The 26,230-nt window shown below is 36.2% G+C and overlaps 2 protein-coding genes across 5 annotated transcripts in view; one reads left to right on the forward strand and one right to left on the reverse strand.

The window, feature by feature from the left end:
- Positions 1 to 17,122, reverse strand: part of macrod1 (mono-ADP ribosylhydrolase 1) — a 77,809-nt gene extending 60,687 nt beyond the window's left edge. For both annotated transcript variants that reach the window (XR_010894586.1, XM_067381390.1), the window contains exons 1-3: positions 16,535 to 17,122; positions 13,929 to 14,021; positions 13,634 to 13,744 (exon numbers count right to left, since the gene is read on the reverse strand). Coding sequence is in view for 1 of the 2 variants with exons in the window: in XM_067381390.1 (XP_067237491.1) it covers positions 13,634 to 13,744; positions 13,929 to 14,021; positions 16,535 to 16,946 (616 nt within the window). In the remaining variant the exon portion in view is untranslated. The remainder of the gene's footprint in view (positions 1 to 13,633; positions 13,745 to 13,928; positions 14,022 to 16,534) is intronic.
- A 589-nt stretch (positions 17,123 to 17,711) lies between these two features.
- On the forward strand, positions 17,712 to 25,465 carry fermt3b (FERM domain containing kindlin 3b). Of its 3 annotated transcripts, none has more exons than XM_067388807.1 (15): positions 17,712 to 17,845; positions 18,629 to 18,780; positions 19,123 to 19,356; positions 19,460 to 19,576; positions 20,128 to 20,296; positions 20,382 to 20,484; positions 20,568 to 20,675; positions 20,804 to 20,932; positions 21,034 to 21,080; positions 21,161 to 21,285; positions 21,697 to 21,803; positions 22,748 to 22,963; positions 23,115 to 23,239; positions 23,434 to 23,575; positions 24,975 to 25,465. In XM_067388807.1, exons 2-15 carry the CDS (start codon positions 18,657 to 18,659, stop codon positions 25,152 to 25,154), a joined length of 1,926 nt encoding a protein of 641 aa, XP_067244908.1. In that variant the 5' UTR covers positions 17,712 to 17,845; positions 18,629 to 18,656; the 3' UTR covers positions 25,155 to 25,465. The 3 variants fall into 3 exon arrangements, with proteins under 3 accessions (XP_067244908.1, XP_067244914.1, XP_067244920.1); XM_067388813.1 differs by having other exon boundaries at positions 18,656 to 18,780; XM_067388819.1 differs by having other exon boundaries at positions 17,735 to 17,845; positions 18,653 to 18,780.
- Positions 25,466 to 26,230: the final 765 nt, after the last annotated feature.

The raw sequence follows: 26,230 nt of genomic DNA on the forward strand, positions 1-26,230 counted from the left end.
CATGGACACCAAATCTATTTAAGCAGATGATGAATGATCAGACAACATTTACATGTGTCAGCTCATTACAATCCTTGTGTGTGAAATGCTGAGGTGCAGGAAAAACAGAAATCAGGGATTAATAAAATATGTAACACTGTGAACCTCAGCATCTTGTGTGTGTGGGCTAAGAAGGAAGAGAGAGAACAAAGGTCTTTAACTGATTAAAGACAATCCACTTTTTTTCCACAGTCTGACTTTGTGTGACTTAAATGCAGCATTAGCCGGGAGAGTAGAAAGGTAGGAACACAAAAAGGATATCCGTACCGGATCTGCAATTTTCCAGCCTTTTTTGATGCATTTTAAAAGTGAACTATTCAAACAAGTAGTACATGTAAATCACTTCTTTCTCTCGTTATAGATATGGAATATCATCATGATGAATAGTAAATAAAGCTTGTTATCTTTTTCATTGACATATGTATCATTAAAAGTTGTGATGAAACACTTTGTTGATGTGTACGTAGTTAATGAGAAGCTATAGAAATACACAATCTGATCTATCATAATATATGATCTATCCAAGCAACAGACCCTTTTCACATTTCTGGGTTTTTCAGAAATGGAAGTCATCATAGTTGGGTAAACTTTTATAGCGGTAAATGAGAGACTTCATTAAAGGGTTTGTTCACCCAAAAATGAAATTATGTCATTTATTACTCACCCTCATGTTGTTCCACACCTGTACCTTCGTTCATCTTCGGAACACAAATTAAGATATTTTTGATAAAAATCTGATGGCTCAGTGAGGCCTGCATTGCCAGCAAGATTATTTCCTTTCTCAATGCCCAGAAAGCTACTAAAGACATATTTAAAACAATTCATGTGAGTACAGTGGTTCAACCTTAATATTATGAAGCAACGAGAATACTTTTTGTGCGCCAAAAAAAACAAAACAAAATAGCGACTTTATTCAACAATATCTAGTGATGGGCGATTTCAAAACACTGCTTCATGAAGCTTTTAAATCTTTTGTTTTGATTCAGTGCTTATCAGTGCATATCAAACTGCCAAAGTCATGTGAACTTTTCCAAAACACTTATGATGTATTGAAGCCTTGTTTACTGAAATCACTTGCATACATGAAAATCCCTCACCTTTCTGCGAAATTCGTCGTTTTGAAACCAATATAGGCGACCTACGTGAATCGTGTAGATTCAATGAGAATTTTTTTTGGGGGGGGAGGGTATTCATATTCAGTGAACTGCGAACAGGTGCGCGTGCCAGAAGGGAATGCAAGATTCAGTGAACTGTGAACTGCGATTCAGTGAATTGCGAACAGGTGCGCGTGCCAGAAGGGAGCACAAGTGCATGGAAATATTAACGCGAAGGGCCTTGCATCGCCAGTGCAGACCACAATCAGAAGCTGAAAGCACGCCTGGCCTCGGTGATTTACCTGACTGAATTTGGTGAGTGATGGTTTCAATAATTTTAATATTTTATAGTATATCTAAGTTAAGTTACCCAGGAGCTCTGTTGACATAGATGTAGCTAACGTTAGCTACAGCTTGATGAATTGAGTCATTGAACACAGCAGGAGAGAACGCAACGTTAGCCAGCTAGCTAAAGCTCCGGTGGAAAATTATTTGCTAACGCTACCGTTTTTGAGGAGGTAGATTTTGAGGTGAGTGGACTGACAAGGCAGAAGGTAAAGTGGTCCACCGTTCTATCAATAAGCAGACCTGCCAACCTGTACACAATTTGTGTAGCGGATATGCATTTTGACACGATATATCGCATGAGATTGTCACGCGCATTTCGTCAGTAAAGCCGGTTCCCTGATTACCGCTAAATCGCCATCACCTGCTTTTAAATGGAGCGGCATTTAATAGACAGAACCGTAGATCACTGATAAGCTACACAATATCGAGTTCGTATCGCAGATGAATCGCCTTCGATAATGAACGCAATATTGAGTGGCTTGTCAGTGAACTACGGCTGTGTTTATTAAATGAAAGCAGGTGATGGCGATTTAGCTGTAATCAGGGAACCGGCTTTACTGACGAAATGCGCGTGACAATCTCATGCGATATATCGTGCAGCCCTAGTACGTTGGTACGATTTGTCACTCTAAACTACGCAAAAACCTGTTGACGCATCTGTGCACGCGCAGTCCTCAAATCAAGCAACAGCAAAAGAAGAAGAGTTCGACCAATCATAGCGCTAGGTCCTTCCCCCAAATAGCAAGTGGGGGTGATTGACAGATGCGTAAAGCCTATCATTAAAAAGAGACTGAAAATAAACACCAATAAAGATTCCTGCTCAATCCCCCTTCATAATACTTAGTAAGGAGGCCATAATAATTTTTGACTCATGGCTGAAGTTAAGTTTCTCCAGCTCTCCCCAGGTTGGCAAAAAAAGCATCTCAAAATGCATCAGATTGATGCTTTATAATATGGAATATTAAAATTTTTCTTCCGGGGAAGCATTCCCCCGGACCCCCCTAGAGGGGTAATATCCTTTTCACCTTTTTCACCCCTGACTCATTTTCATGCCTGCACTTGATTTTGGCGCTCTGAACCACTGATTCGAAACAAAATATTCATAAAACTTCAAAGCTTCATGAAGCAGTGTTTTGAAATCACCCATCACTAGATATTGTTGAAAAAAGTTCGTTATTTTGGGTTTTTTGGCGCACAAAAAGTATTTTCTTCACTTTATAATATTAAGGTTGAACCACTGTATTCACATTAACTGTTTTAAGTATGTTTTTAGTACCTTTCTGGGCATTGGAAAAGGAAATGATCTTGCTGGCAATGCAGGCCTCACTGAGCCAGTGGATTTTATCAAAAATATCTTAATTTGTGTTCTGAAGATGAACGAAGGTCTTATGTGTGTGTGGAACGATATAAGGCTGAGTAATTAATGACAGAATTTTTGGGTGAACTAACCCTTTAAATATATTTTTGTGTTTCCATTTGCACAATTAGCAAGAGAAAAATTCAACAATAGTGTTTTCACAGCTTTCGCTGTATTGGAAACACCCTCACATTTTTTTTGTAATTTGATACAAAGGTAATATAATACTAAGTATAGTGTTATAAATGTACATAAAATATTTTTCACAGATCACAGTCTGTGAAAAGGGTCTATAATTTTTCCCCCTGTGCTTTAAAATAATAACCAATGCACCCATCATGTGTGAGACATAATTCCCTTTGTCAGTTCCCTAAGGGCCTTATAAATTTGAACAGTTTAGAGAAAATCTCCACGATGGCATTGATAGGCATATATGGCACACGCTCATCCGCTGGAAGAGTGAATAAAGAAAAGAGTGGCCAATTGGATAGTGTCTGTTTAAGCGCAAACATGCCTCCAATCTGGAGAGTGTGGTAATGCCTGTGTAAGCAATGCAGAAATCAATATAATGAGAAGGGGGAAGTGCAGTATACAGTATCCAAGAAAGAATGGGTTTTAAGGACAAGCTCTTCGATAGCTTAATGTGTACGTAAAAGAACATGCCATGTCCTCAGTGTGGTTTCTCGGACAACGTAAAGTTCAATTAGTTATTTGCACCTGTTCCCCAACCCATTTCTCTAATGAACGTAATTCTAGATAATTGGAAAACCTTCTTCTATAGCGATTTACAATTCAGAGCAACATCAAATTATTGAGTGTTATTAAACCAAATGACTGGCGAAGACAGTTGTAGACACTGACATATGGAAGAAGGCACAGGTACAGCATCTATAACGAACTTTAAGTAGCTTTTGCCGCTCAAATCACCAGTTAAAAGGCCAACTTGACAATACCCAACAATTAACTTGAGAGTTTGACAAGTCCCAATTACTGGTAAATCAAACTCCCAAGAAGCTACACCTAGTGGCTTCACAGTGCCTCTCACATTCTACCTAGTGCAACCAAACTGAGAATTACAATTACTGCGAGCAATTGCACCGATCCAAACAGCAGAAGAAACTCTCAGAAGTTGTCCCTGATGAACCGCATGCCTCTTTTCCCTGCATTTACCACATTGGGTCAATTAAGCTAATTAAACTAGAGAGGAGACCAACAAATTCACATTCCTTCATTGGAGCTAAAGTGGCGATTGATTGTTACAGAATGGAATAGGTGGGAGGCTTTTAACGAGGCCTGAAATAATTGCTATGGGGCTGTCATTCTGCAAAACATTTTTTTTTTTTTATCCTAAATCATTCATTTAAAAAATCATTAATTTACAGTAAAATCCCAATTAATATTTTTAAAGGTTCCGTAACAGAGAGATGATTACAAAGCCTCAGGCATCAAACAGAATTCACTCACGGCACTACGTTTGGGAATTTCTGGATGTTCGAAAATATCTAAACAATTATATTCTCATTCAGTTCATATTCATTGTTCACATACATGATTGAATCCTTTTTTTTCTTCTTCGTTTTCAACAAAACAAACTAAATTGGCTAAAACACTACATAAAAGAAAAGCCATTTCAATGAAATGAAATTTTCTAAGCGACGCAGACAGAATGAATTTATTAGGGTTGTGTGTGTGACAACCAATTCCCTCCAACAAGCTTGGTTTCCAATTAGCAACAATGTGGCATATGCTGAGAGATGTGAGATTTCTCAGTGTGAACTCATTTTAAATTCGCCTACGCTGGTGAGAGGGGTCTGAACCACCAGCTAAGGATGCTGAGCTTCATTTGCAACAGATAACAGATTTAATGGCTTATGCTCTTTGACAAATAAGCTGCATTTTCAGACCTATTTAGAGATGTCTACACATTTTACATACGCCTGTGTGGCGCTATCCACACTCCCTGCTAAAACTGTGTGAATATCACAAGCTTTCTGTGAAAGGAAGACATATCAGTGTGAATTATGCATACCGTCTAACCCGGCAGTGAAGTCTAAAACGGCGCAGGCAGAAATGCAGCATTACTCCCTTCATTCTCATCCTCTGTCATGCCTCTCTACTCTATCTGTGGGGCTATTTTTCCAGCTGAGGGTAAAGATAGAGTTCTGCACAACACATCTTGGGGCTTTCTAGATTATTCTGCTGTCAGTCAAAAGTAGAAATAAAAAAATTTTTTTTTTTAAAAATAGTAGCCTTCAGCTCGTTTACAGCGCCTTCCAGTTTCTTTTGCTGCTTTTTATAATACAAAAATTCAAATCAAATCCATCCAATTTATTTATTTATTTTTTCTATTTTTAAGAAATTCAATAAAATCTCTTAGTTCCATTTTAATCTATACAGCATGGCGTCACTCTTATCTGGGATCGTTTCTGTATCCATGTCTGGAATATCTCTTATCAGTGACTCAGAATACTGACACTCATCCTTAATTCCCAGCAGAATATGAATAAACATGGAGGGCAAATGCAATTTCTCCCATGAGCAAACATGGTGCAGTAACACAATCTTCATTAAACAACACTGTTGATTCTATTTCGAGGTTATAATCCTACAACCTTCCCCTAATAATACTTTTTTTTTTTTCTGTTTACTTTTCAGTCATATAGCCAGCAAGGGCAAGTGGTTTCTCTCACAAACCCAATCACAATACACTATTCACAATGTAATGCATCTTAATAAACCAATACAGGACAGTATATCCTCTCCCACTAACTAGATGGATGGGTGGATTGACAGAGCGATGGATGGCTAGTGGCGTAAAAAGGATGTTTATCCCTCCCTCCACCCCTGCTCTCGGAAGGACAGTTCTTAAGTGCTTGTGGATTTTATGTTTACGGTGTTTTATAGGGCAGATCCAGGAGCCAAGAGCTGTAAAAATGTTGTGAGAGGGAGGAGAGAGAGGACAGGGGGTGGAGGCAATGTTATTGTAAATCCAATCTTTATGGAGAACAACAGACAAACAGTCCTCCCCACTCCAGCCCAATTCTCCATCACTCTCCCTATTGACTGATTGAGTTCTCAAAGTTTCAAAGACTCGTGTTGCTTTTGTCCATTTTTGCTCAGTTCAACTGTTGTTTAAACCTGACCTTCATAACAGCCTAGCACAGACACTAAACTACAACCCTCAATGTGGTTTAATTAAGCCCACGGGTCAATTATCCTAAAACAAATTAGCAACCAGGTGCTACTGAGCTATATCAAATGACAAAACACATTTGATATAGCTCAGTAGCACCTGGTTGCTAATTTGTCAACATTCCACCCAATATTTGACTGAATTTGTCTGACATGGCAACCATGAGCAAGTTCTCTCTTTCATTTTTCCACTGCGAAAGGTGGTACCAAACTGCATGTTGGAGATTATCGATCTCCAAAGCTATTTTCTGTTCAAAGGAAAGTCACTGCTTGGTGCTACCTACATCTCGGAGATAAACTTTAATAAAATACAGATCTGTTTCCCAACCCTGGTCCTGGAGTACCTCCAATACTGCACAATTTGGATGTCTCCCAAATCAAACACACCTGATTCAATTCATCTGCTCTTTAGTACAGACTCCAAGACCTGAAATGGGTACTACATTAAACTTTTACATGAACAAATTGTTTGTTTAATTAAACTACTTTCAGTATTGAAATAGTTCATTATTTGAACTACTTCAAGTATATTAGAAATGAGTGGCCCAATCAGTCACAGATATACTTCAGAAAACTGTGCGTCATGTACTAGAAATACATTAACGTCTCTCGGCTTTAAAGGGATAGTTCATCTAAATATGAAAATTGAAGTTGTTTCAAACCTGTGTGAATTTCTTTCTTCTGCTGAACACAAAAGAAGATATTTTGAAGAACATGGGTAACCAAATAGTTGATGGACCCCACTGACTTCCATAGTTTTTTTTCCCCTTACTATTAAATTCAATGGGATTCAACTGTTACCGACATTCTTCAAAATATCTTCTTTTGTGTTCAGCAGAAGAAAGAAATTAATACAGGTCTGGAACCAATTCAAGGTGAGTAAATGATGACAGAATTTTCATTTTTGGGTGAACTATCCCTTTAAGAATACAAGTACTAATCAAGAAGAACATTGTATCTCAAAGGTAATTTTATTCATATATGTGGGCCATGTGCCAAAAATCTTGCCCACTCCTGGATGAAAAGCTAAAAGATATATAAAATAATCACTGCACTGTAACATTTGTATGCTGACTGGTCAAAGGCATGATCACTTAATTTTTTTTTCAAAGTTTTTCCACATTAAAGGATTAGTTCACTTTCAAATAAAAATGTCCTGATAATTTACTCACCCCCATGTCATCCAAGATGTTCTTGTCTTTCTTTCTTCAGTCGAAAGGAAATTATGTTTTTTGATGAAAACATATCAGGATTTTTCTCCATATAGTGGACTTCAGTGGCCTCCAAACAGTTGAAGGTCAAAATTACAGTTTCAGTGCAGCTTCAAAGCGTTCTACACGATCCCAGATGAGGAATAAGGGTATTATCTAGAGAAACCATCACTCATTTTCTAAAAATTTTTTTTAATTTTATTCATTTTAACCATAAATGCTCATCTTGAACTAGCTCTCTTCTTCTACTCTATTAGAATTCCAGCAGTGTAGACACTTGTAAGTGTATTACTGCCCTCCTCAGGTCAAAGTTTGAACTAATTGTCATATACAATATGCTAGTGCAAGTATATATCAATTAGTTCAAACTTTGACCTGTGGAGGGCAGTAATACACTTAGCAGTGTCTACACTGCCAGAATTCTAAGAAAGAGGAAGAGAGCTAGTTCAAGATGAGCATTTATGGTTAAAATGTATATAATAGACCTTTTTCACAAAAATCGGAAATCACGTGACGCAGGGTAAAGTTAGTTCCGCTATGCGTCTACGGCTATTACATTGATATGCTCTTTTCTCAAATATCGCTTCTTACCTTTTCTGTTTTGTCTGTTTTCCAAATAGCTTTTGTATAATCTACAAATAAATTATTTTCTACTTGTTTGTAGCTTATACAGCCACTCAGACCGTTGATCGAATTTACCGGAAGATGGATTTATATCACCAGCTGTCATACAGCAAAGGCTATGCAGCTACGCATTCAGCAATTTCCCAGATCGTATTACGTACTACGAACATTTATATAATTTATTAATTTAAAAAATTAACTCCCAATATATACTTTAATGTGGGATATAAAGTCGTGAGATACATAATATTGTCGTGAGTTTAATAGCTACGTTTTAAAAAATATATAGCATGTCTCATATGGCATCACATCCCACATTAAAGCATATGTTATCATTAATCCTGATCGATTAAAATGATTAAACTAAGACAATTTCCAAAACCACACTGTACACAACTATCAGTCTTTGCATGTTGCAATAGCACAACAATGCTGCGCATAATACACACTTTAAGATGATGATGACAGGAAAATGAGTGAGAGATGACTGAAGTGTTTATATCCAGAAATATCATGGTGCGAGCAGTCCTGCTTCACGAATCAGAGGATCAGGCTTGTGTGATAATTAAGGGATCTACCAGTCGATCATTTCCCCAGCACGTCGCTAAAAACACTCTATACATCTCATTATGTGCATACTATCCACCCTAAATAGTACTGAATATTAATAATGTCACATAGTATGCACGTTTAGACACAGACACTGTCTTTACAGCACATGGAGCGCGATAATGCACAGCCGCGCCAAACATACACGAAGAATATAACCAGTTTAACCGCAATCACTTCAAATTATTTATTAAATTTAGCTCTTAATGCGAGCTCTGTAGTCTCACCAATAATTCACCAAGGCCGTTCAAACATTTTCAAGAAATTTAATTCGTAAAACGACTTTGATTCACGAACTGGTTCTGATCGAGGCTATCTATCACTGTAACCGGAAAATCTTTTACACTGCGTGGCTCATTCCGGAAGCCAAAAACCCGGAAGTGTGAAAAAGGTCTATTGTACATTTTTTTAGAAAATGTGCGATGGTTTCTCTAGATAAGACCCTTATTCCTCTACTGGGATCGTGTAGAACATTTTGAAGCTGCACTGAAACTGTAATTTTGACCTTCAACCGTTTGGAGGCCATTGAAGTCAACTATATGGAGAAACATCCTGGAATGTTTTCATCAAAAAACTTAATTTCTTTTCGACTGAAGAAAGAAAGACATGAACATCTTGGATAACATGGGGGTGAGTAAATTATCAGAAAAAAAAATAAATCTGAAAGTGAACCAATCCTTTAATGTGCTACCGGACTGGACACCAAAAATGTACTTATTTTGCAATGTGGATGTAAGCAATTTTCAGTGAAACAGTGAGACTTCCTATTCATTAGTTATAAGTTATATGTAAATATTTAGAAGAATAACAAAGTGCAGTAAATGGTACAAGCTACAAGCAATACTACAGGCAGTAAGAAATACCAGATTGCAATATCAAGCAAAACAACAGGCGGTTTTCTACAGTTAAAAAAATAACTCGAAGTGGATAACACCGGAAGCCAAGCGCATTCAATTTACAAAAGGCTGTGCCCACTTTTACTTTCAAAATCAGGTGGATACACAACATCTTTGATGTGAACAGTTCCTGCAGGTTTTTCCAAAAATATAAAAATTTTATCCTTCATCAAACGTAATAACATGTCCCACCTCTGAAACTACTTTTCTTCTCTTTTCTTTTCTTAGACTTGATGTCACCAAGCCCTCTTATTTTTTTTTACCTGTCATTTAGGATTTTCAAGATCCAGTCAAATCCCAATGGGTAAAATCAAGTGCCTCGCTTTTTTCTACTTCAATCTGAAATGTCACAATAAGTTGTAAATGCCATTTCAAGTTGACTTTAAAAAAAACACCAATTACGTTATATTAAACCTGCAAAATTAACATGCTATAAAAAAAATACCAGATACAAAAAGTGTGTGCTTCGCTCACTTGGGTACTTTGGTGAGTGAGATGCATACTTAGCAGTCCTGGGAAGTTCATTCCAACCTCCAAATTAATGACCACTGGACAGTCTGTTAATCCTCACGCTTTTACACCGAGACCTACGGCCAGCCGATCAATATGTCAACTGGGAGAGATGAATCAATGCACTGTCAGACAAACTCCTCTATCTCTCTCTCTTCATGCCCACTCTTAGTCCTTTGCCTTTTCAGCTTCTTTTTCTCCTCGCCCACTTCCTTTCTTTCTGCTCATGCACACCTGTTTAAATGAGATCCATTAGGCCGACTAGCAGCATGCATAAAGTCCTATGTGGTAATACGATTGCTAAAACATTAACCAGTCATTGCTTTGCTTTATGGCAGCTTAGAGATGATGATGGAGAAATAATAAACCTGAGCACTCTACTAATGCTGAATGAATATGCTAATGTCAATATGCTAAATATCTGGAATATGCTGCCTCTATTAGCTGTATATTAATTATGAAATAGTTTCATTTCCTGACCTACAACGGACCCTAGTCAGGTTAGTTCAGCATATTTATTTGAGCACAAATGAAAACAAGGCTGTGAGGGATAGATCTGTACAATCCTAATATCTTAGTTCCATCTAATTTTTACAGTCATCTTTCATAAAAATGTACTTCAATGCTGAACAACTGACATCACAACAGTATAACTCAATGAACATACTGTAAATCTGTCCCTCATAACCTTGAAATAATAACTTATAATGTTCTAGGAAATCCTTTTATGAAGAAAAATTCTGTTAATTTTTTTCACACTGCATAAAATCCATGATGTCAACCAATCATAAAATTGTCAAAGAAAATATAGGAAAAAATATTATAGAATATAAATTAGTGGTTATTGTTCAGCAGTGTATTTGACTTCTTAAATTAAAAGCAAGCGAAAGGAAAAGATAAAACCTGTCAATTAAAAAAAAAAAAAAAAACATGGGCCGTATAAATAAAGCTGCTCAGAGTAAAATTTTAGTCTTAAGTGTGTCAAAATTCTAAGAATGATGTAATTTCACTCTTATTCCTAGACTTAAAGGGATTAGTTCACCCCAAAAATAAAATTAGCCCATGATTTACTCTCCCTCAAGCCATGCTAGGTGTATGTGACCATCTTCTTTTTAAAAAAATGTCCTGGCTCTTCCAAACTTTATAATGTAGTAGTGAATGCATCCATCCATCATAAAAAATAATCCATAAGGCTCCAAGGGGTTAATAAAGTCCTCCTGAAGCAAAGTGATGGGTTTTTGTAAGAAAAATATCCATATTTAAAACTAAACTAAAATAACTAGCTTCCGGCAGATGACCGTCTGCATACTGCGTAAGTCAACTCAAGATGGCTTGAGGGTGAGTAAATCATAATTTTCATTTTTGGGTGATCTATCCCTTTAAGAATAAGTGTGATTCATAAAAGTTAAAATTAGGTCTCAGGTCCTAAATTATATAGGAGTGCTGGAGAGGTATCCTAACCTAGTTAGACCACACCATTTCCAACAAAGACATAATATATTAGAGTTACGTACATGTATATTATGTTATGATGATGGGGAGATACAGGATTCTTTTTTTAACTGACCTTGTAAGAAATGTAATAACTTCTCGTTCTCCCACTCTACAAATCAATGCTCTGACTGCAGTAATCAAAGTAATAATGACATTTTTTGGCAACTGTAAAAATGCAGCAGTCGTTTGCGCCGATAGCCTAGTGGTTAGTGCACCGACATATGGCGCAAATGCGTTCACGGAAACACAAGCTCGATTCCGTCTCGAGGTCCTTTGCCGATCCTGTCCCCCCCTCTCTTTGCCCAATGCTTTCCTGTCTGCTCTCTACTGTCCTCTCTAAAAAAAAAAGGCACAAAAGGCCCATAAATATAACTATAAAAAACAGAAAAATGCAGCAGTCCACCAGTGATGACTTGGGCCAATCAGTCCACAGCCAGCAGCGTCTTAAATAACACTATTGTGGCACTGACCACACCAAACATATAGTAGTGGCCAAAAGTGATGTGCAAAGTTTTTTGTTTTTAATGACCTTACAAGTTTTCTTAAACCCTCAAAATATGCGCAAAAATATATGAAAGAAGAACAAAACACTACACTTAGTGCAGGTAATTATCTGACAAAAGTATTTGTCAAAAAAGGCAAACTACAACTACAGTTGTTAGAAAAACAAAAAAGCTCCAGCAAAAAGAAAACATTGACAACAACATAACAGTTATTAATATTTCACTGATTCTCTCTTGTTTTTACACATTCATAATATCTGTGCATGATTTGGTATGTTTCATTGTGTTATCTCAAATAAAACATTTGACTCTAAGCACAACTACGCAAAATTATCACAAATTAGTGTTGATGCTACGGAATTTATATATTCTCCTCATTTATAGTTAGAGCAATGATGTAAACATGAGTTCCATCAACAGCTCCAAGTCATACGATAATGCTTGCAAAAACACCGGTGCATTGCTGCATTTTTACAGTTGCCAAAAAATGTCATTATTACTTTGATTACTGCAGCCAGCGCATTGATTTGTAGAGTGGGAGAAGTTATTACATTTCTTTTTCAGTTTGCAAAATCTTTTTAATAATGTTTGGATAAACGGTGGATAAACCAGGCTGGTCAACACTTTTAGCCATTACTGTATGACTTGATGCCGTAGATGGAAGTCATGTTCGATCATTGCTATAACTGTAAATGAGGAGACATATACCAATAGAAAAGGATTCTGTAGCATCAAAACTATTTTGTGTAATAATATTGCACAATGCCAATCCATTTTTAAATAAATATTTTAAAAAAGTGTCTTAATTAAATGATTTTTATTATAATTACATTACATGATTGGTTTCCTGCTGCTAAGACTTCACCCTTGCAGGCTCACTATTGGCTGCTTCAGTGCACTTTGCTGAAAGTTGCTTTTAGCTTCTTTATAAAAGTCTCCTACATTTATAAAGTCCTACTTATTACTAAGATTTTTTGACACTTAAGTCAAAGCTTAAGAGCATTTCTGAGAAGTTTTATACTTACAGGCCCTGGTAATACACTTGACATTTCTGTCCCCCAAATTTCTGAAATGATGGCTACACCCCTGATGTTTTTAGCCTGTCATCTTAATACTTGACTTGTCTCTTTAGCTATTTAAAGGATGCAAATGTGAAAACTTCCTGAAAGTCACTTTGTTCTGCAACTGCCAAGAACACACAAGCAAATGCAGATGAATGTAGACACACCTGAGAGTTTTGGAACAAAGGGACAGATTGGATACCACAGTCAGACAGTAATCTCTATCTCCACCTAGTGACATGAGCTCTACTGATGAGGACTGCTGACAATTACTGTTGTACTTTATTAAAATCGTACTGGAAAAGAGTGACATGGCTGAAGAGAGTTTTTTTGTAGTCGTTTTCCTCTATAAAAGTATTGAGTGCATTCGCTCTCTAAACTCAAATGGACATTTAGTGCTGTCAACTGAGAAAGTCAATGGTTCACTTGCCTTATTATATAGAGCAGTGTTCATTCAGACAAAACAAGGCCACAAGCTCAACTATGGCACATTTTCCTGTGCATTGTATATTTAACAAAAATGAAATAAAAACGGACCAAGAAAAAAGAACTTTAAACAATAAACTGCTGATTCTGTTTTACGGTTATGATATATGGCCAGTCACAAGCGTTTTTGGGAAACAATAAAATAGTTTGGCAGACAAACACAAGCAGGTAAATGAAGACTATGATTTTTCCTGTACTTCGACTCTCACCTGCATTGGCAATCACGTCAATCTCCAGTTTTGTGATGTCACCACTGAAGAGGGATATTTTATTATTCAACTCTTCATCGACTTTGTACTGAGGCTTACAAGAGGAGTCACCTAAGAGGAAGCAAACATTATGTTAACATAATATCAACTGTTTGTCAAGATATAGGTCTACACACAATACAATAAATGTATGTCTTTATCCTTCTAACAATTTCTGCACTACAAACAGATCAAATTGTACTAGGATCAAAACAAAGAGATTTACTTTTGCTATAATTATACTTGTTTTATTCACCTGATGGACTCCAGACAGGAATTTTCTCCAGAGGAATGAAGTCAATCCTGTACATTTCCCTCCTCTTCTCCTTATCCAGGGAGCAAAGCTTATCTACCAGAAAATGATTATTTAAACCAAATCATACCAACATAAATGTAAAACAAAAATGCAAGTTATTATTTTTATTCAGAAATTTTAGGGTTATCCGTTTATGAGTGGAACTGGAAATCACACATTAATATAGATCATATTTCTCTGCACTTAACCCTCTACTGCATGGTGTGTCCATATGGAAAATACTCTTTGTGCTCATTTCCTTGTCATTATGTCTTTAAGAACATTCTTGTTTTTTTGTTGGTAAGAGAAGACCTTAGTTTAGCCAATAATGTGCTTTAGTTAAGTCAGATAACATGCTTTTTTTTTTTTTTTTGTGGTGCGATTTCTAACAGACTGCCGTCTCATGCAAACAAGGACTAGCTCATGTCACATTCACAAAACAATCGGTAATATCACCTCAGGTAAGTTATGATGACATATTCACCACTCAAAAAAGCTTTTATGAAATTAGTTCTTGGTAAATCGATCAAATGTCTGTGTTGCCAAGCAGCAACACTGTGCAATAGTGGAATGACATTATTGTAATAGTTTAGCTAGCTAGCAAGGTCAGCTGCAGTCAGTTAAGCAGTAACAATAACAGCATTAATGCTAGTGATATAATGTTGGTTAGTCGTATGTTAAGGACTGCCATGGCATTTGTATCATGGATAAAATCACATGGGACACCTGCCACCACAGCCAGTACTACTGGACCAGACCAACCACTGGCCTACCATTGTGTCTCAAAAAGGCCGGTGCAAGTATCCTGGCTATAAAGGTATTGGTAGAGTAAAGTGCACCAAATGTGTACCTGTGCCTCACCTCTGAAAAAAACTGCTTCGTGAAGTTTCATATGGAAAAAAGGAAGTTCTAAGTATTATGGGGGTTCATGTTCATAATCTTCCTCTCATAAGATAGCATAATGTTGAATTTTCATGAACTGCAATGTTTTTGGTTTTATGTCAATGTTTTATGATACATGATGAAGAGGATTATATTTAACTGTATAAATTTGCAATTTAAATAATATTCATGAAAAATGTAATGAAATTCAAAGAATATAAAGCATTAATCTGCAAAAAATAATGGAATAAAAGCACAAGTTGTTGGAAAGTATATATAAGGTGTATAATGTTTATAATTACTGTGTTAAAGCTTATAATAGCATCACTTGAATCAACAACATTTCTGAGAAAAAAAAAAAACTTTACGTAATCTAAAACTTATTCTATACACTTATTCTAAATTTTTCCACTATTGTATGTTGTTACCGTATGGCAACATATCATAAATTACCTTAATATATATATATATTTATTTATTTATTTATTTTTTTATTTTTTTATTACAGCACTTCAAGTTCAGCCATTCTAAGAAAAGAAAAAAAAAAAAAATTTCTATGGGTCTATCATAATACGTGCGGTAGAGGGTTAAAGTGGCTATGATTACCAATTGTAATAAAAATGACATCGGACACATGTGTATTAAATTAAATATAGATCTATATATGATGGTGAGCATAAAACCTTACAGAATAGTTAACTTGTATTGCAAAATAATAACTAGATGAGTAAAGTTTGTAAACAAACGTTGATGTTAGCATGAGAAAGCCTTCTGAAATTTTGATAGATAGACAGACAGACACAGAGAAATGATAGATATTCCTAAAATCAGGTTAAAGGGTTAGTTCACCCAAAAATGAAATTTCTGTCATTAAGTACACACCCATAAGACTTTAGTTAATCTTCTGAACACAATGTAAGATATTTTTTGATGAAATCTGAGGGTTTCTGAACCACACAACATCATTGCACCTTTTGAGGTTCAGAAAGGTATTAAAGACATTGTTAAAATAGTCCATGTGACTACAATGATTCAACCTTAATGTTATAAAGCGACGAGTATACTTTTTGTGCACAAAAACAAAACAAAAATAATGACTTTATTCAACAATTTCTTCTCTCCCGTTATTCTCCTGCGCTGTTGACACAGTGAACACAGTGCAGTGCCTCGTGTTTATGTCCGAATGCCTGCTCAATTTTGGCCGAAGAAGCTGTACATGTGAGCACGACATATGCGTGATGCTGATGCAGAGTAGGCCTGCAAGGTCTCACTGTGCATACTATCCATCCTAAACAGTATGTGAAAATTAGTAATATCCTATACAATTTGGGATGCCGAGTAGGCGTTCTGATGTAGAACCCGGAAGCGCTGCACTGCATTCACTATGTCAAAAGCATAGGACTTCCTCAAAAATATCTTAATTTGTGTTCCGAAGATGAACAGAGGTCTTACGGGTGTGGAACGACATGAGGGTGAATAATTAATGACAGAAATTTCATTTTTGGGTGAACTAACCCTTTAATATAGAATCATTAGCGCAAATTAGACCCCTTTGGATCACCTAGATCGCGTTATTATATTTCTTAATTATGTTAGTTAAGTAATATTTCTTTCTGGTTCTCTGTTAATGAAGGGTGTGTTGGACTGCTGTCTGACATCAGCACACTCTCGAGGGAGAGACTCACTCTTTGCCTCTTTCCAGTCACTGTTCTCCGAGTCCAGGTTCAGGTCGGGCCGCGAGCTCATAGCGTGCAGCGTTCTCGTGCGCAGAGACGCCACCAACGCAGCCGAGACCCCCACGGCACCTACGACTACCATGGTGGCTCGCCGTGGCTTAACGACCCCTCCACTCTGCCAGTGGAGTGACTTTGAGGCTGTGGAAACCTTCTCCCACCTGTCTGCTTTACGTAAGACCCCCCAGGAGGGCAGCAATTTGACAGAACCTCTGCCTTCGCTGCAGAGTGCATGAAAGGAGCGATGTGCAAGTCTGCTGATGAAATTGAGATGACTCGGCCATCTGTTTTCAGCGCTGGAAATGAACCCAACACTTTTTGAAAGTGAAACACGAGCAGCAAGTTTTGACATCTGAAACGCCATACTCTGGTCTGTCTTGACAGCTGGCGAATTTAATGTTTAAAGCTTGAATGACTCCCGTCTGCGACTCGATTTTATCCTGGTTTCGACTTGTAACAAACTGTTAATAAAATAACAAGTGAAATTGAAAGTCAATTCTCTGATACAATGAAAGCATATTGGACTATACCAATATGTAGGGGTCCATGAATTAAATCATGGACTGTCCCGAATCAACATCATTCATTCTTTACTGACATCTAGCGGCAAGACGGTGTAAGCGCAATATTTAGTCTACCTGGTCCGCCACTGATAATTTTGATTTGTCAAGTGTTTTGAACATCGTAATTTTAGATTAAACATTATATGAATTTAAGTGCTATAACTGGTCACCATATATAAAGTGAGTTGTGGGACAGATAATTTTTTAAAAGTACAAATATTGCATGTAACTTTGATATGAGGTCATAACATTTGTATATAGTTGAAGTGGAACTATAGCATTGAAATGTCATTTTACATACCCCATGAACCCTTTTACATATCTTTTTGCAATATAGGCCAAATTAAACACTAAACAAGTCTCTAATCTTCTAAAATGCTCTCTTAATGACCATTAGGGAGATCAAAAAATATGAATTTTATATATATGAACATTCAAGTGTCTGAGTTCTTGTTTTTTGTGTATGAGCACATTCAGTGTGAAAAAACATGGTCATACACAGTTCCGTTACACGGAAGCTAAGAAAAGAGGAACACCCTATTTTGTCAGCTCTGACAAAACCACAAGTTTTTAAACAGCAGAGTGGTCTTGCCCATATGAGTGTGTGTTTGTCTGTGTATCTCATAAAGAGACTTACCAGCTTTTAATTGGCTGCACAAGAGGGAGACTCTATCGGCAAATCCAGAACACAATAGAAAAGGTAACGAAACATTATTCAATATTTGACTCATATTTTGAGCTAATAACAGTGAGTGATTTAAAACAACAACAGTGAGACATTTCTGTAGTCAATTTATTTCACATCATTCACAAACAGTTAATCGTTTAGAAATATTAGTAGTAATTTAATAGTATGAATATGAAAATAAATGTATTGTATAATACAGTATAAAACTGATTAAATGACATCTAAAACAATTAATAACTACACAACTAAGCATGTTGCCATTTCTAAGTGTCTCTATTAATATATTTTAATGTAGAGTTTAAAAGACATTTATGTTACAGATTAAGGTTGAGCTGTTAAATACGCCACATATGTGTGAAATGTATGGGTCTATTTCAGTTTTCAGTTTCAGTAAGCTATATTCAAAATTATCACACACAAACCCACACGCAGACAAATACACATACACCAACACACCCTATAACATCTAGTTGTGGATTAGATTCTCGACCAAAAGAGGAAATGTGGTTCCATGTGATTCGTGTGTAAACGGGAAGTATCTGCCACGGTAAACATAATTTAGATCAAAATAGCATGATTACACTCACAAGGTAGATGAAGCATGTGCTGGTGATGTGTCCGTTACCATCAGTATGATCATGCTAACCATGTGATTTACAGCTGCTCATCATGTCTTTTAAAGTTCACTTTTGGGTCAATGCTCAACACTTATTCTACCTTCTTATGCAATGCACTGAAATAGAAGAATGTACTGTACAGAATAGCTTATGTGTGATCAAACCTCATTGCTTTCAGCTTTTTTGGGGGGTTTCTTGGCAGCAGAATGGCAGCGTGGGATCTTACAGTCACAGTGGAGGATCTTGGTCCTGATGCCCCACCTCTCCAAATCAGTGTGACCTCTGACCTGCACATTGGTGGAGTTATTCTCAAATTAGTTGAGCAGACCGGTGAGTTGTGTTCTATAGATGCTTCAAAAATGGGCTATTATATTAATTAAAGGGATAGTTCATCCAAAAATGAAAATTCTGTCATCAAAACGTTTCTTTCTTCTGTTGAAAACAAAATAAGATGTTTTGATGAATCTCAGTCACCAGACAGTTCCATAGTAGAAAAAATACAATGGAAGTCAATGGGTACTGTCAACTGTCTGGTGACTGAGATTCATCAAAACATCTTCTTTTGTGTTCAGCAGAAGAAAGGAACTGGTTTGGAACAACTTGAATGTGAGTAAATGATTACAAGATAAGATGTACATTACCCCGTAAGATGTTCTTGTGTCTTATTTCTAGAGCTGAAGAAGGACTGGTCCGATCATGCCCTGTGGTGGGAGCAGAAGCAGCAGTGGTTGCTGCGGACCGGCTGGACACTGGACAAATGTGGGGTCCACGCAGACGCTCGCCTCATCTTCACTCCACAGCACAAGCCTCTGCGACTGTGCTTGCCAAACGGTGCGACTCTGAAGATGCGAGCCTGTTTCTCCAGCTCTGTGTTTCGCACTGTCATGGGCATCTGCAGGGTTCTCAGTAAGTGAAGGATCCAGCTTGGATCCAACGTCCCTTCTATAAGCAATCTGTTATCATTTTACCAAGTGTCAGGTTACCATTTCCAAAATGAATCTTTCTTCAGATATTCGTCACCCAGAGGAGCTCTCCTTGCTCCGTCCTGTTGAGGAAAAAAAGAAAAAGAAAGACAAAGATTCCTCAGAAGAGCTGTATGATCTTACAGATGTTCCTCTAACCGCAGGTGCAAAAAAAAATAACATATTAAACAAGTTTTTGCTACACTACTATTCAAAAGTTTGGGGTCGGCACGATTTTTTAAATGTTTTTGAATCCTCTTATGCTGGAAGGCTGCATTTACTTGATCAAAAATAGAGTAAAACAGTTATATTCAGAAATATTATTACAATAAATTTTATTTCTGTTTTAATGTATATTACTCCAGTCTTCAGTGTCACATGATTCTTCAGAAATTTGGTATTCAAGAAACATTTCTTATTATTATCAATTATTTTTTTTTCATTATTATTATTTTTTTAGAAACTGATATATATATATATATATATATATATATATTTGGATTCTTTAATGAATAGAAAGTTCAAAAGAGCAGCATTTATTAGAGATTTTTTTTTTTTTAAGATTTTTTGATCAATTTAATGTGTCCTTTCTGAATAAAAGTACTCATTTAAATTTAAAAAAAGAGAAAACAAGGCCTACATTTAGTAAGAATAACAAGTAGTAATCACTTTGATCACAGTATTCTAGTTTAAAGTGGATTTTATCTTGACTTAGGTTCTGTTCAAGCTCTGTACAATGGCATGCCGGCTCATTTTGCTGACTCTCCTAAGACTGAGGCGGTGTATAAAATGCTGTCCGTCAGTCTGCCCTCGCCTGCTCCTGAAGCCATTGCCAAACTCTACCGGCCGGCCAGTGTGGTGGACAAAACACATATTCACACCAGGTACAGCTAAGAAACAAAGACGCACATTAAAAAAGTAATATTCCACCTTTCGCCCTTAATATTAATGCTCCTCTGTTCCCTGGAGGTGGTTGGATTCATCTCGTTCACTAATGCAGCAGGGAATACAAGAGAATGACAGAATATGGCTTCGTTTCAAATACTACACTTTCCATGATATGGATCCCAAGGTAGGAGTGTGGTTACACTATGTACAGTATAACATTTTTTTCTAAGAGCCATGAAACTGAAATCGATTCTCTCTCTGTTGCAGTACGATGCAGTGCGTTTGACGCAGTTGTATGAGCAAGCTCGCTGGGCCATTCTCTTGGAGGACATAGACTGCACAGAAGAGGAAATGATGCTGTTTGGAGCCCTGCAGGTACAACAGAGAAATAACACTGCCACGGCAACTATAAAACTCATGTTAGCATTAAAGGAATAAACAAAAACTTGACGGTAAGCAATAGCATGCTTACATCTCCCTCCCTTTCTCACTCTCTTATGCAGTACCACATAGGGAAACTGTCCTTGTCTCAGGACGTGGTCTCTACCTGTCAAGGGATGGATGACTTAGAGTCTGCCCTGAAATCCCTGGAGGTCAAGATGGTGGGAGATGGCAACAGCACAGACATACTGGTGAGAGATGCTTAGAATAAATTCTCTTTATTAAGAGAAAAGCAACAAAGCGACATGGAGATGCAATCTGACATCAGTGAACGTTTGATTTACTTTCACAGGACAACATGACTGCTCCAGTGCTGAATGACTATTTGAAAATATTTCGGTAAGGCTCTTTCCTTTGGCTAAATCTTACTGTCAGTCGCATAAACATCTGACCTATATCTATGATTTTCCACCCTGTAGGCCAAAGAGACTCACTCTAAAGGGTTACAAGCAGTACTGGTGCAACTTTCAGGACACATCAATCTCTTATTATAAAAGCAGCGAGGACCGCTTTGGAGAACCTATTCAACAATTGAACCTGAAAGGTCATTCTTTTATTTTATTACTATTATTATTATTATAATTTTGGGCACAACATAAGTTGCACTTTCGCTACCTGAAAGAAACTAATGAAAGTGATTGTGCGAATTAACACACTGCATTAGAAAAAGAGAAGGAAAACTCATAGATACAGTATTTAAATCTCCTGGCCTCATGAAGTGTTATGCAAAAAAAAAAAAAAAAAAAAAAGATTTAGACCCAATCCCTTAATAAAGAGGTCATTGTGTCATGTATGCTTTACCGTCAGTTGAGTCATTTCTGTGCGCAACTCCCCACACTGTGCTTGTGCAACATGTGAATATGTTTTCACACCTCAGTTGAGGCTGAAACCTAAGCAGACACACTCATCAGTGTAGTGAGGCTGTGTTAACTGAAACCCATCTGCATCTCTCCAGGCTGTGAGGTTGCCCCTGATGTCAATGTAGCAGGTCAGAAGTTCTGTATCAAACTCCTCATTCCTGCACCAGAAGGCATGAATGAAATCTACTTGCGTTGTGAAAATGTACGTAACTGTTGATAGCACTGATCTGTATTCAAAACTCTGATAAGAAAATGTGTTATGTGAAAAAATACACCATCACTTAAAAGCTTGGGGTATTTCTCTTATGCTCACCGAGGCTGCATTTATTTGATCAAAAATACAGTATAAACATTTTTTTGTGTGTGTGAAATATTATTATTATTTTCTATTTGAATATATTTTAAAATGTAATTTATTCCTGTGATGACAAAGCTGAATTTTTAGTCTTCAGTGTCACATGATCCTTCAGAAATCATTCTGATTTGCTGATTTGGTGCTCAAGAAACATTTATTATTATCAATGTTGAAAAATGTGGAAACTACAATACATTTTTTAGGATTCCTTGATGAATAGCTGGTCCAAAAGAACAGCATTTATTTGAAACAGAAATTTTTTGTAACATTATAAATATCTTTACTGACACTTTTGATCAATTTAATGCATCCTTGCTAGGGCTGCACAACGATTAATCACGATTAATCGTTTGCAAAATAAAAGTCTGTGTTACGTAATATATGTGTGTGTTCTGTGTATAATTATTATGTATACATAAATACATGCACATACATGTATATATTTAAGAAAAAATATATATTTATATATAAAATATTTCTATTTATATGTAATATAAAATATATATATATTTATATTTATTTATATATGTATATATTTCTTAAATTTATACATGTATGTGCATGTATTTATATATACATTATTATTATACACAGAACACACACATATATTACATAACACAGACTTTCATTTTGCAAATGATTAATCGCGATTAATCGTTGTGCAGCCCTAATCCTTGCTGAAAAAAAGTTTCAAAAAGTTTTTTAACTCACTGGCCCTAAACTTTTAGAGATTTAAACAAATTGTAATCTTTTTTTTTTTTTTTTAACTCTCACCTTCTCCGCCCAATCAGGAGAAGCAGTATTCTCAGTGGATGGCCGCCTGTAAGCTGGCGTCCAAAGGTCTGACACTATTGGACAGCTCGTATCAGAGTGAAGTGAAGAACATCCAGACATTCCTTTCCATGCAGCGTTCCAACTCTGCAGCTCCCGCTGCACAAACTGACGACAGCATCAACACACACAGCCTTGTCTCACCGAGATACCATAAGAAATACAAGCCCAAACAGGTAGAGTGACCATGAAAGGTGCTTGCCAGTGTACTTCAATATTTAATTCAGGTCATCTGTTCAGTGTTTGTGTTATTATTATTATATATAAAAACTACAGCCTATTCTATATTCTATATTAATTATCATGACCTCACCTTGTGCTTTTCAGTTAACCCCTCGTATCCTGGAAGCCTTTCAGAATGTCGCCCAGCTGTCCTTGACATCTGCCATCTTGAAGTTTCTGCAGATCTGGCAAGCTCTGCCTGACTTTGGAATTTCCTACTTCATGGTCAGGTGAATGGACTAACCTTAGAGACACAAAAAAAACATGATCAGCTATTGATGTACCTTTTAAACAAGCTTGTATGGATATTTAAGAAACGGTCAATATGCAGTGGTATGTGGTAAAACATAAGACCTTTTATAATATAGAGATTTTATAATAGTCCACTAAGCTGATCCAGTCTCACAATCCAATAAATTCTCAGGTTTAAGGGCAGTCGTAAAGATGAAGTTCTGGGCATCGCTAACAACCGTCTGATCCGTATAGACCTGGGAGTTGGAGACGTGGTGAAGACTTGGCGTTATAATAATATGAGACAGTGGAATGTTAATTGGGACATAAAGCAGGTATGTTTCAATCAAATTTGAGTAATCATTATGGGCCAGTTGTTCAAAAAGTTTAATCTGGATCAGAATGATCTGGATTTAGAAATCCCATGTTTTGCTATCCAGGATCAGGTAATCCATTTTACTTTTGTGCTGGTTTTTCAAAGAAAAATTGGTTTGGATCACCATGATCCAGATACACACTTTTCCAGATTACCAAATCTGGATTACCAGTGCTCTACGGAGCCCCTAAAGGGACATGATGATAGAAAGAATATGGGTTTTGAATTAAATATAATATTTGTGTTGGATATTTACAGCTGTTTGGGGATTGTTTTATGGCACCAAAATCTTTTTTACTTTACAGTAGGTTAGCAAAAGGCTAAATATGTAGGTTAATGTCTAATTTATTTAACAGTTAAACTAATCAAGAGCAAAATAAAAAAACGTGTATGTATATTAGATGATATAAATGTTGTATTTTTTGACCAGTTTTAAAGTTTTACTAAATTTTCCTCCTGGAACCCACCTTGAAATCCTACCCCCTTGGGATCAGGATAATCCTGTTTTTGTTTTGGATCAAAGTTATCCAAATCCTACTGACAAGTTTTAAACAACACCAACTGAAGGTTTGATCCAGATTAAAACTAGGATTGGATTTTGTGATCTAATCTGATTTCAGAATCCTTTTTACCTTTTGAACAACCCATTTTCAAGAATCCGAAAGCCGGAATCCGATCAGATTACTTTTCAACAACTAGACCTATATGATTAATATAAATTAAACAATAGAGCCTTCATTCTTACCTCATGCAATATATCCCTGACTTATATATGCTTATGTTCAAAAGTTTGGGATCAGCAAGGTTTTTTTAAAAGAAATTTATTCAGCAAGGATCCATTACATTAAAGTTATAATGAAACAAAATATGTCTATTTCAAATAAATTCTGTTCTTTTGAACTTTCTGTTCATAAAAGAATCCTGAAAACTGAATCACAGTTAAGTTTCCACATAAATATTAAGCAGCATATTCATTCGTAATAATAAGAAATGTTTCTTGAGCCTCAAATCAGCATATTAGACTGATTTCTGAAGGATCATGTGACAACGAAGACTGAAGAGATGGTAAAATAAATAAATAAAAGAAGTAAAATTCAGCTTTGCCATCACAGGAATAAATGACATTTTAAAATATATTAAAATAAATAAAATAATATTTCACAATATTACTGTTTTTACTGTATTTTTGATCAAATAAATGCAACCTTGGTGATCATAAGAGACTTCTTTCAAAGTATTAAAAAAATCGTATCAACCCCAAACTTTTAAAGGGTAGCGTATGTGTTAACATAACCAGACGTCTCATGTAATACACTGTCTTCACTAATAAATTATCAACACCTGTCTTTCTATTAAAGGTTGCAATTGAATTCGACGGAAACATTAACATAGCATTTGGCTGCGTGAATGCAGACTGTAAGGTTGTGCATGAGTACATCGGAGGATACATCTTCTTGTCTACTCGCTCACGACAGCAAAGCGACACGCTGAACGAGGAGCTCTTCCACAAACTCACCGGCGGCCACGAGGCCCTCTGAGCACAAAGCAACAACTTACAGAGAAGAAAATGACTGAAGCTAGAAATAGAAAAACTGATAAGAATTTAATGTCAGCACTGCACAGCAACTGTCCCTTTGCTTCACTCTTACTGATCAATACATTTTAATTAACAGTGAAGCATGGATGTTTTCACAACCTGTTACATACACTTCTAATGATTCTGTATAAATCATCACACTTGATATATGACTACCTAACAAGTATGACAAAATGAATGATTTTATAACTTTGTATCCATTTTAAAAGTAAATATAAAGGATTTTGTCATAAAACATGATGCTGCACTTCTCATGATTAGCAGTTTGTCTGTATTTCTGTCATCTCATTTGAGTAACAGTTCAGGAAACCACTGTTTATCATTGTCTTATCATGCAAAGTTCTACTGGCCATTTGCTGACAGCAAACAATTTCCTATCTTTGTCCAGCAGAGTTTCAGTTACTGTACCAGGCTATTTTTAAATAGTCTTCAGTGTCATGTTGGGTGGGAAAGCTTGGTATTGACTCACTCAGTTAGCAAAGTGTCATCCCTGCATTGTCCTTATGAGTCTCACAGCCTTATTGATTCTCTGTTATTCAAAAGTATGAATATGTAATTCATTGAAATACTGTGCATTATTATTAAGCATTATAAGTACACTATTGTATTCATTTTAACCAAATAATTTTGGTAACACTTTACAATAAGGTTCATTAGTTAAACATATATTATACTAACATGAACTAACCATGAGCAGTACATTTGTTACTGTATTTACTAATCTTTGTTAATGTTAGTTAATGAAAATGCAGTTGTTCATTGTTTGTTCATGTTAGTTCACAGTGTATTAACTAATATATTACTAAATGTTGAAATTAACATTAACAAAGATTAAAAAATGCTGTATAAATGTAAGTCATTATTAGTTCATGTTAACTAATGTTAACTAATGAACCTTATTGTAAAGTGTTACCACAATTCAAATTTTTGAGCCTCCAGTACTGGTAGTAATTTTAACTAATTTTCAGACTGAAAAAAAAAAAAAAACATTAACTCTACCAATGTGGCAACATTTCT

The sequence above is a fragment of the Chanodichthys erythropterus genome, chromosome 1 (assembly GCF_024489055.1).
Source record: "Chanodichthys erythropterus isolate Z2021 chromosome 1, ASM2448905v1, whole genome shotgun sequence".
Classification (NCBI taxonomy): Eukaryota; Metazoa; Chordata; class Actinopteri; order Cypriniformes; family Xenocyprididae; genus Chanodichthys; species Chanodichthys erythropterus.

Bases quoted from the DNA above. Each gene is read 5' to 3' on its own strand.
- fermt3b (XM_067388807.1), top strand. From the start codon at position 18,657: ATGGCAGCGTGGGATCTTACAGTCACAGTGGAGGATCTTGGTCCTGAT. The intron at 18,781-19,122 runs GTGAGTTGTGTT...TCTTATTTCTAG, and splicing joins CAAATTAGTTGAGCAGACCG to AGCTGAAGAAGGACTGGTCC. The intron at 19,577-20,127 runs GTGCAAAAAAAA...ATCTTGACTTAG, and splicing joins AGATGTTCCTCTAACCGCAG to GTTCTGTTCAAGCTCTGTAC.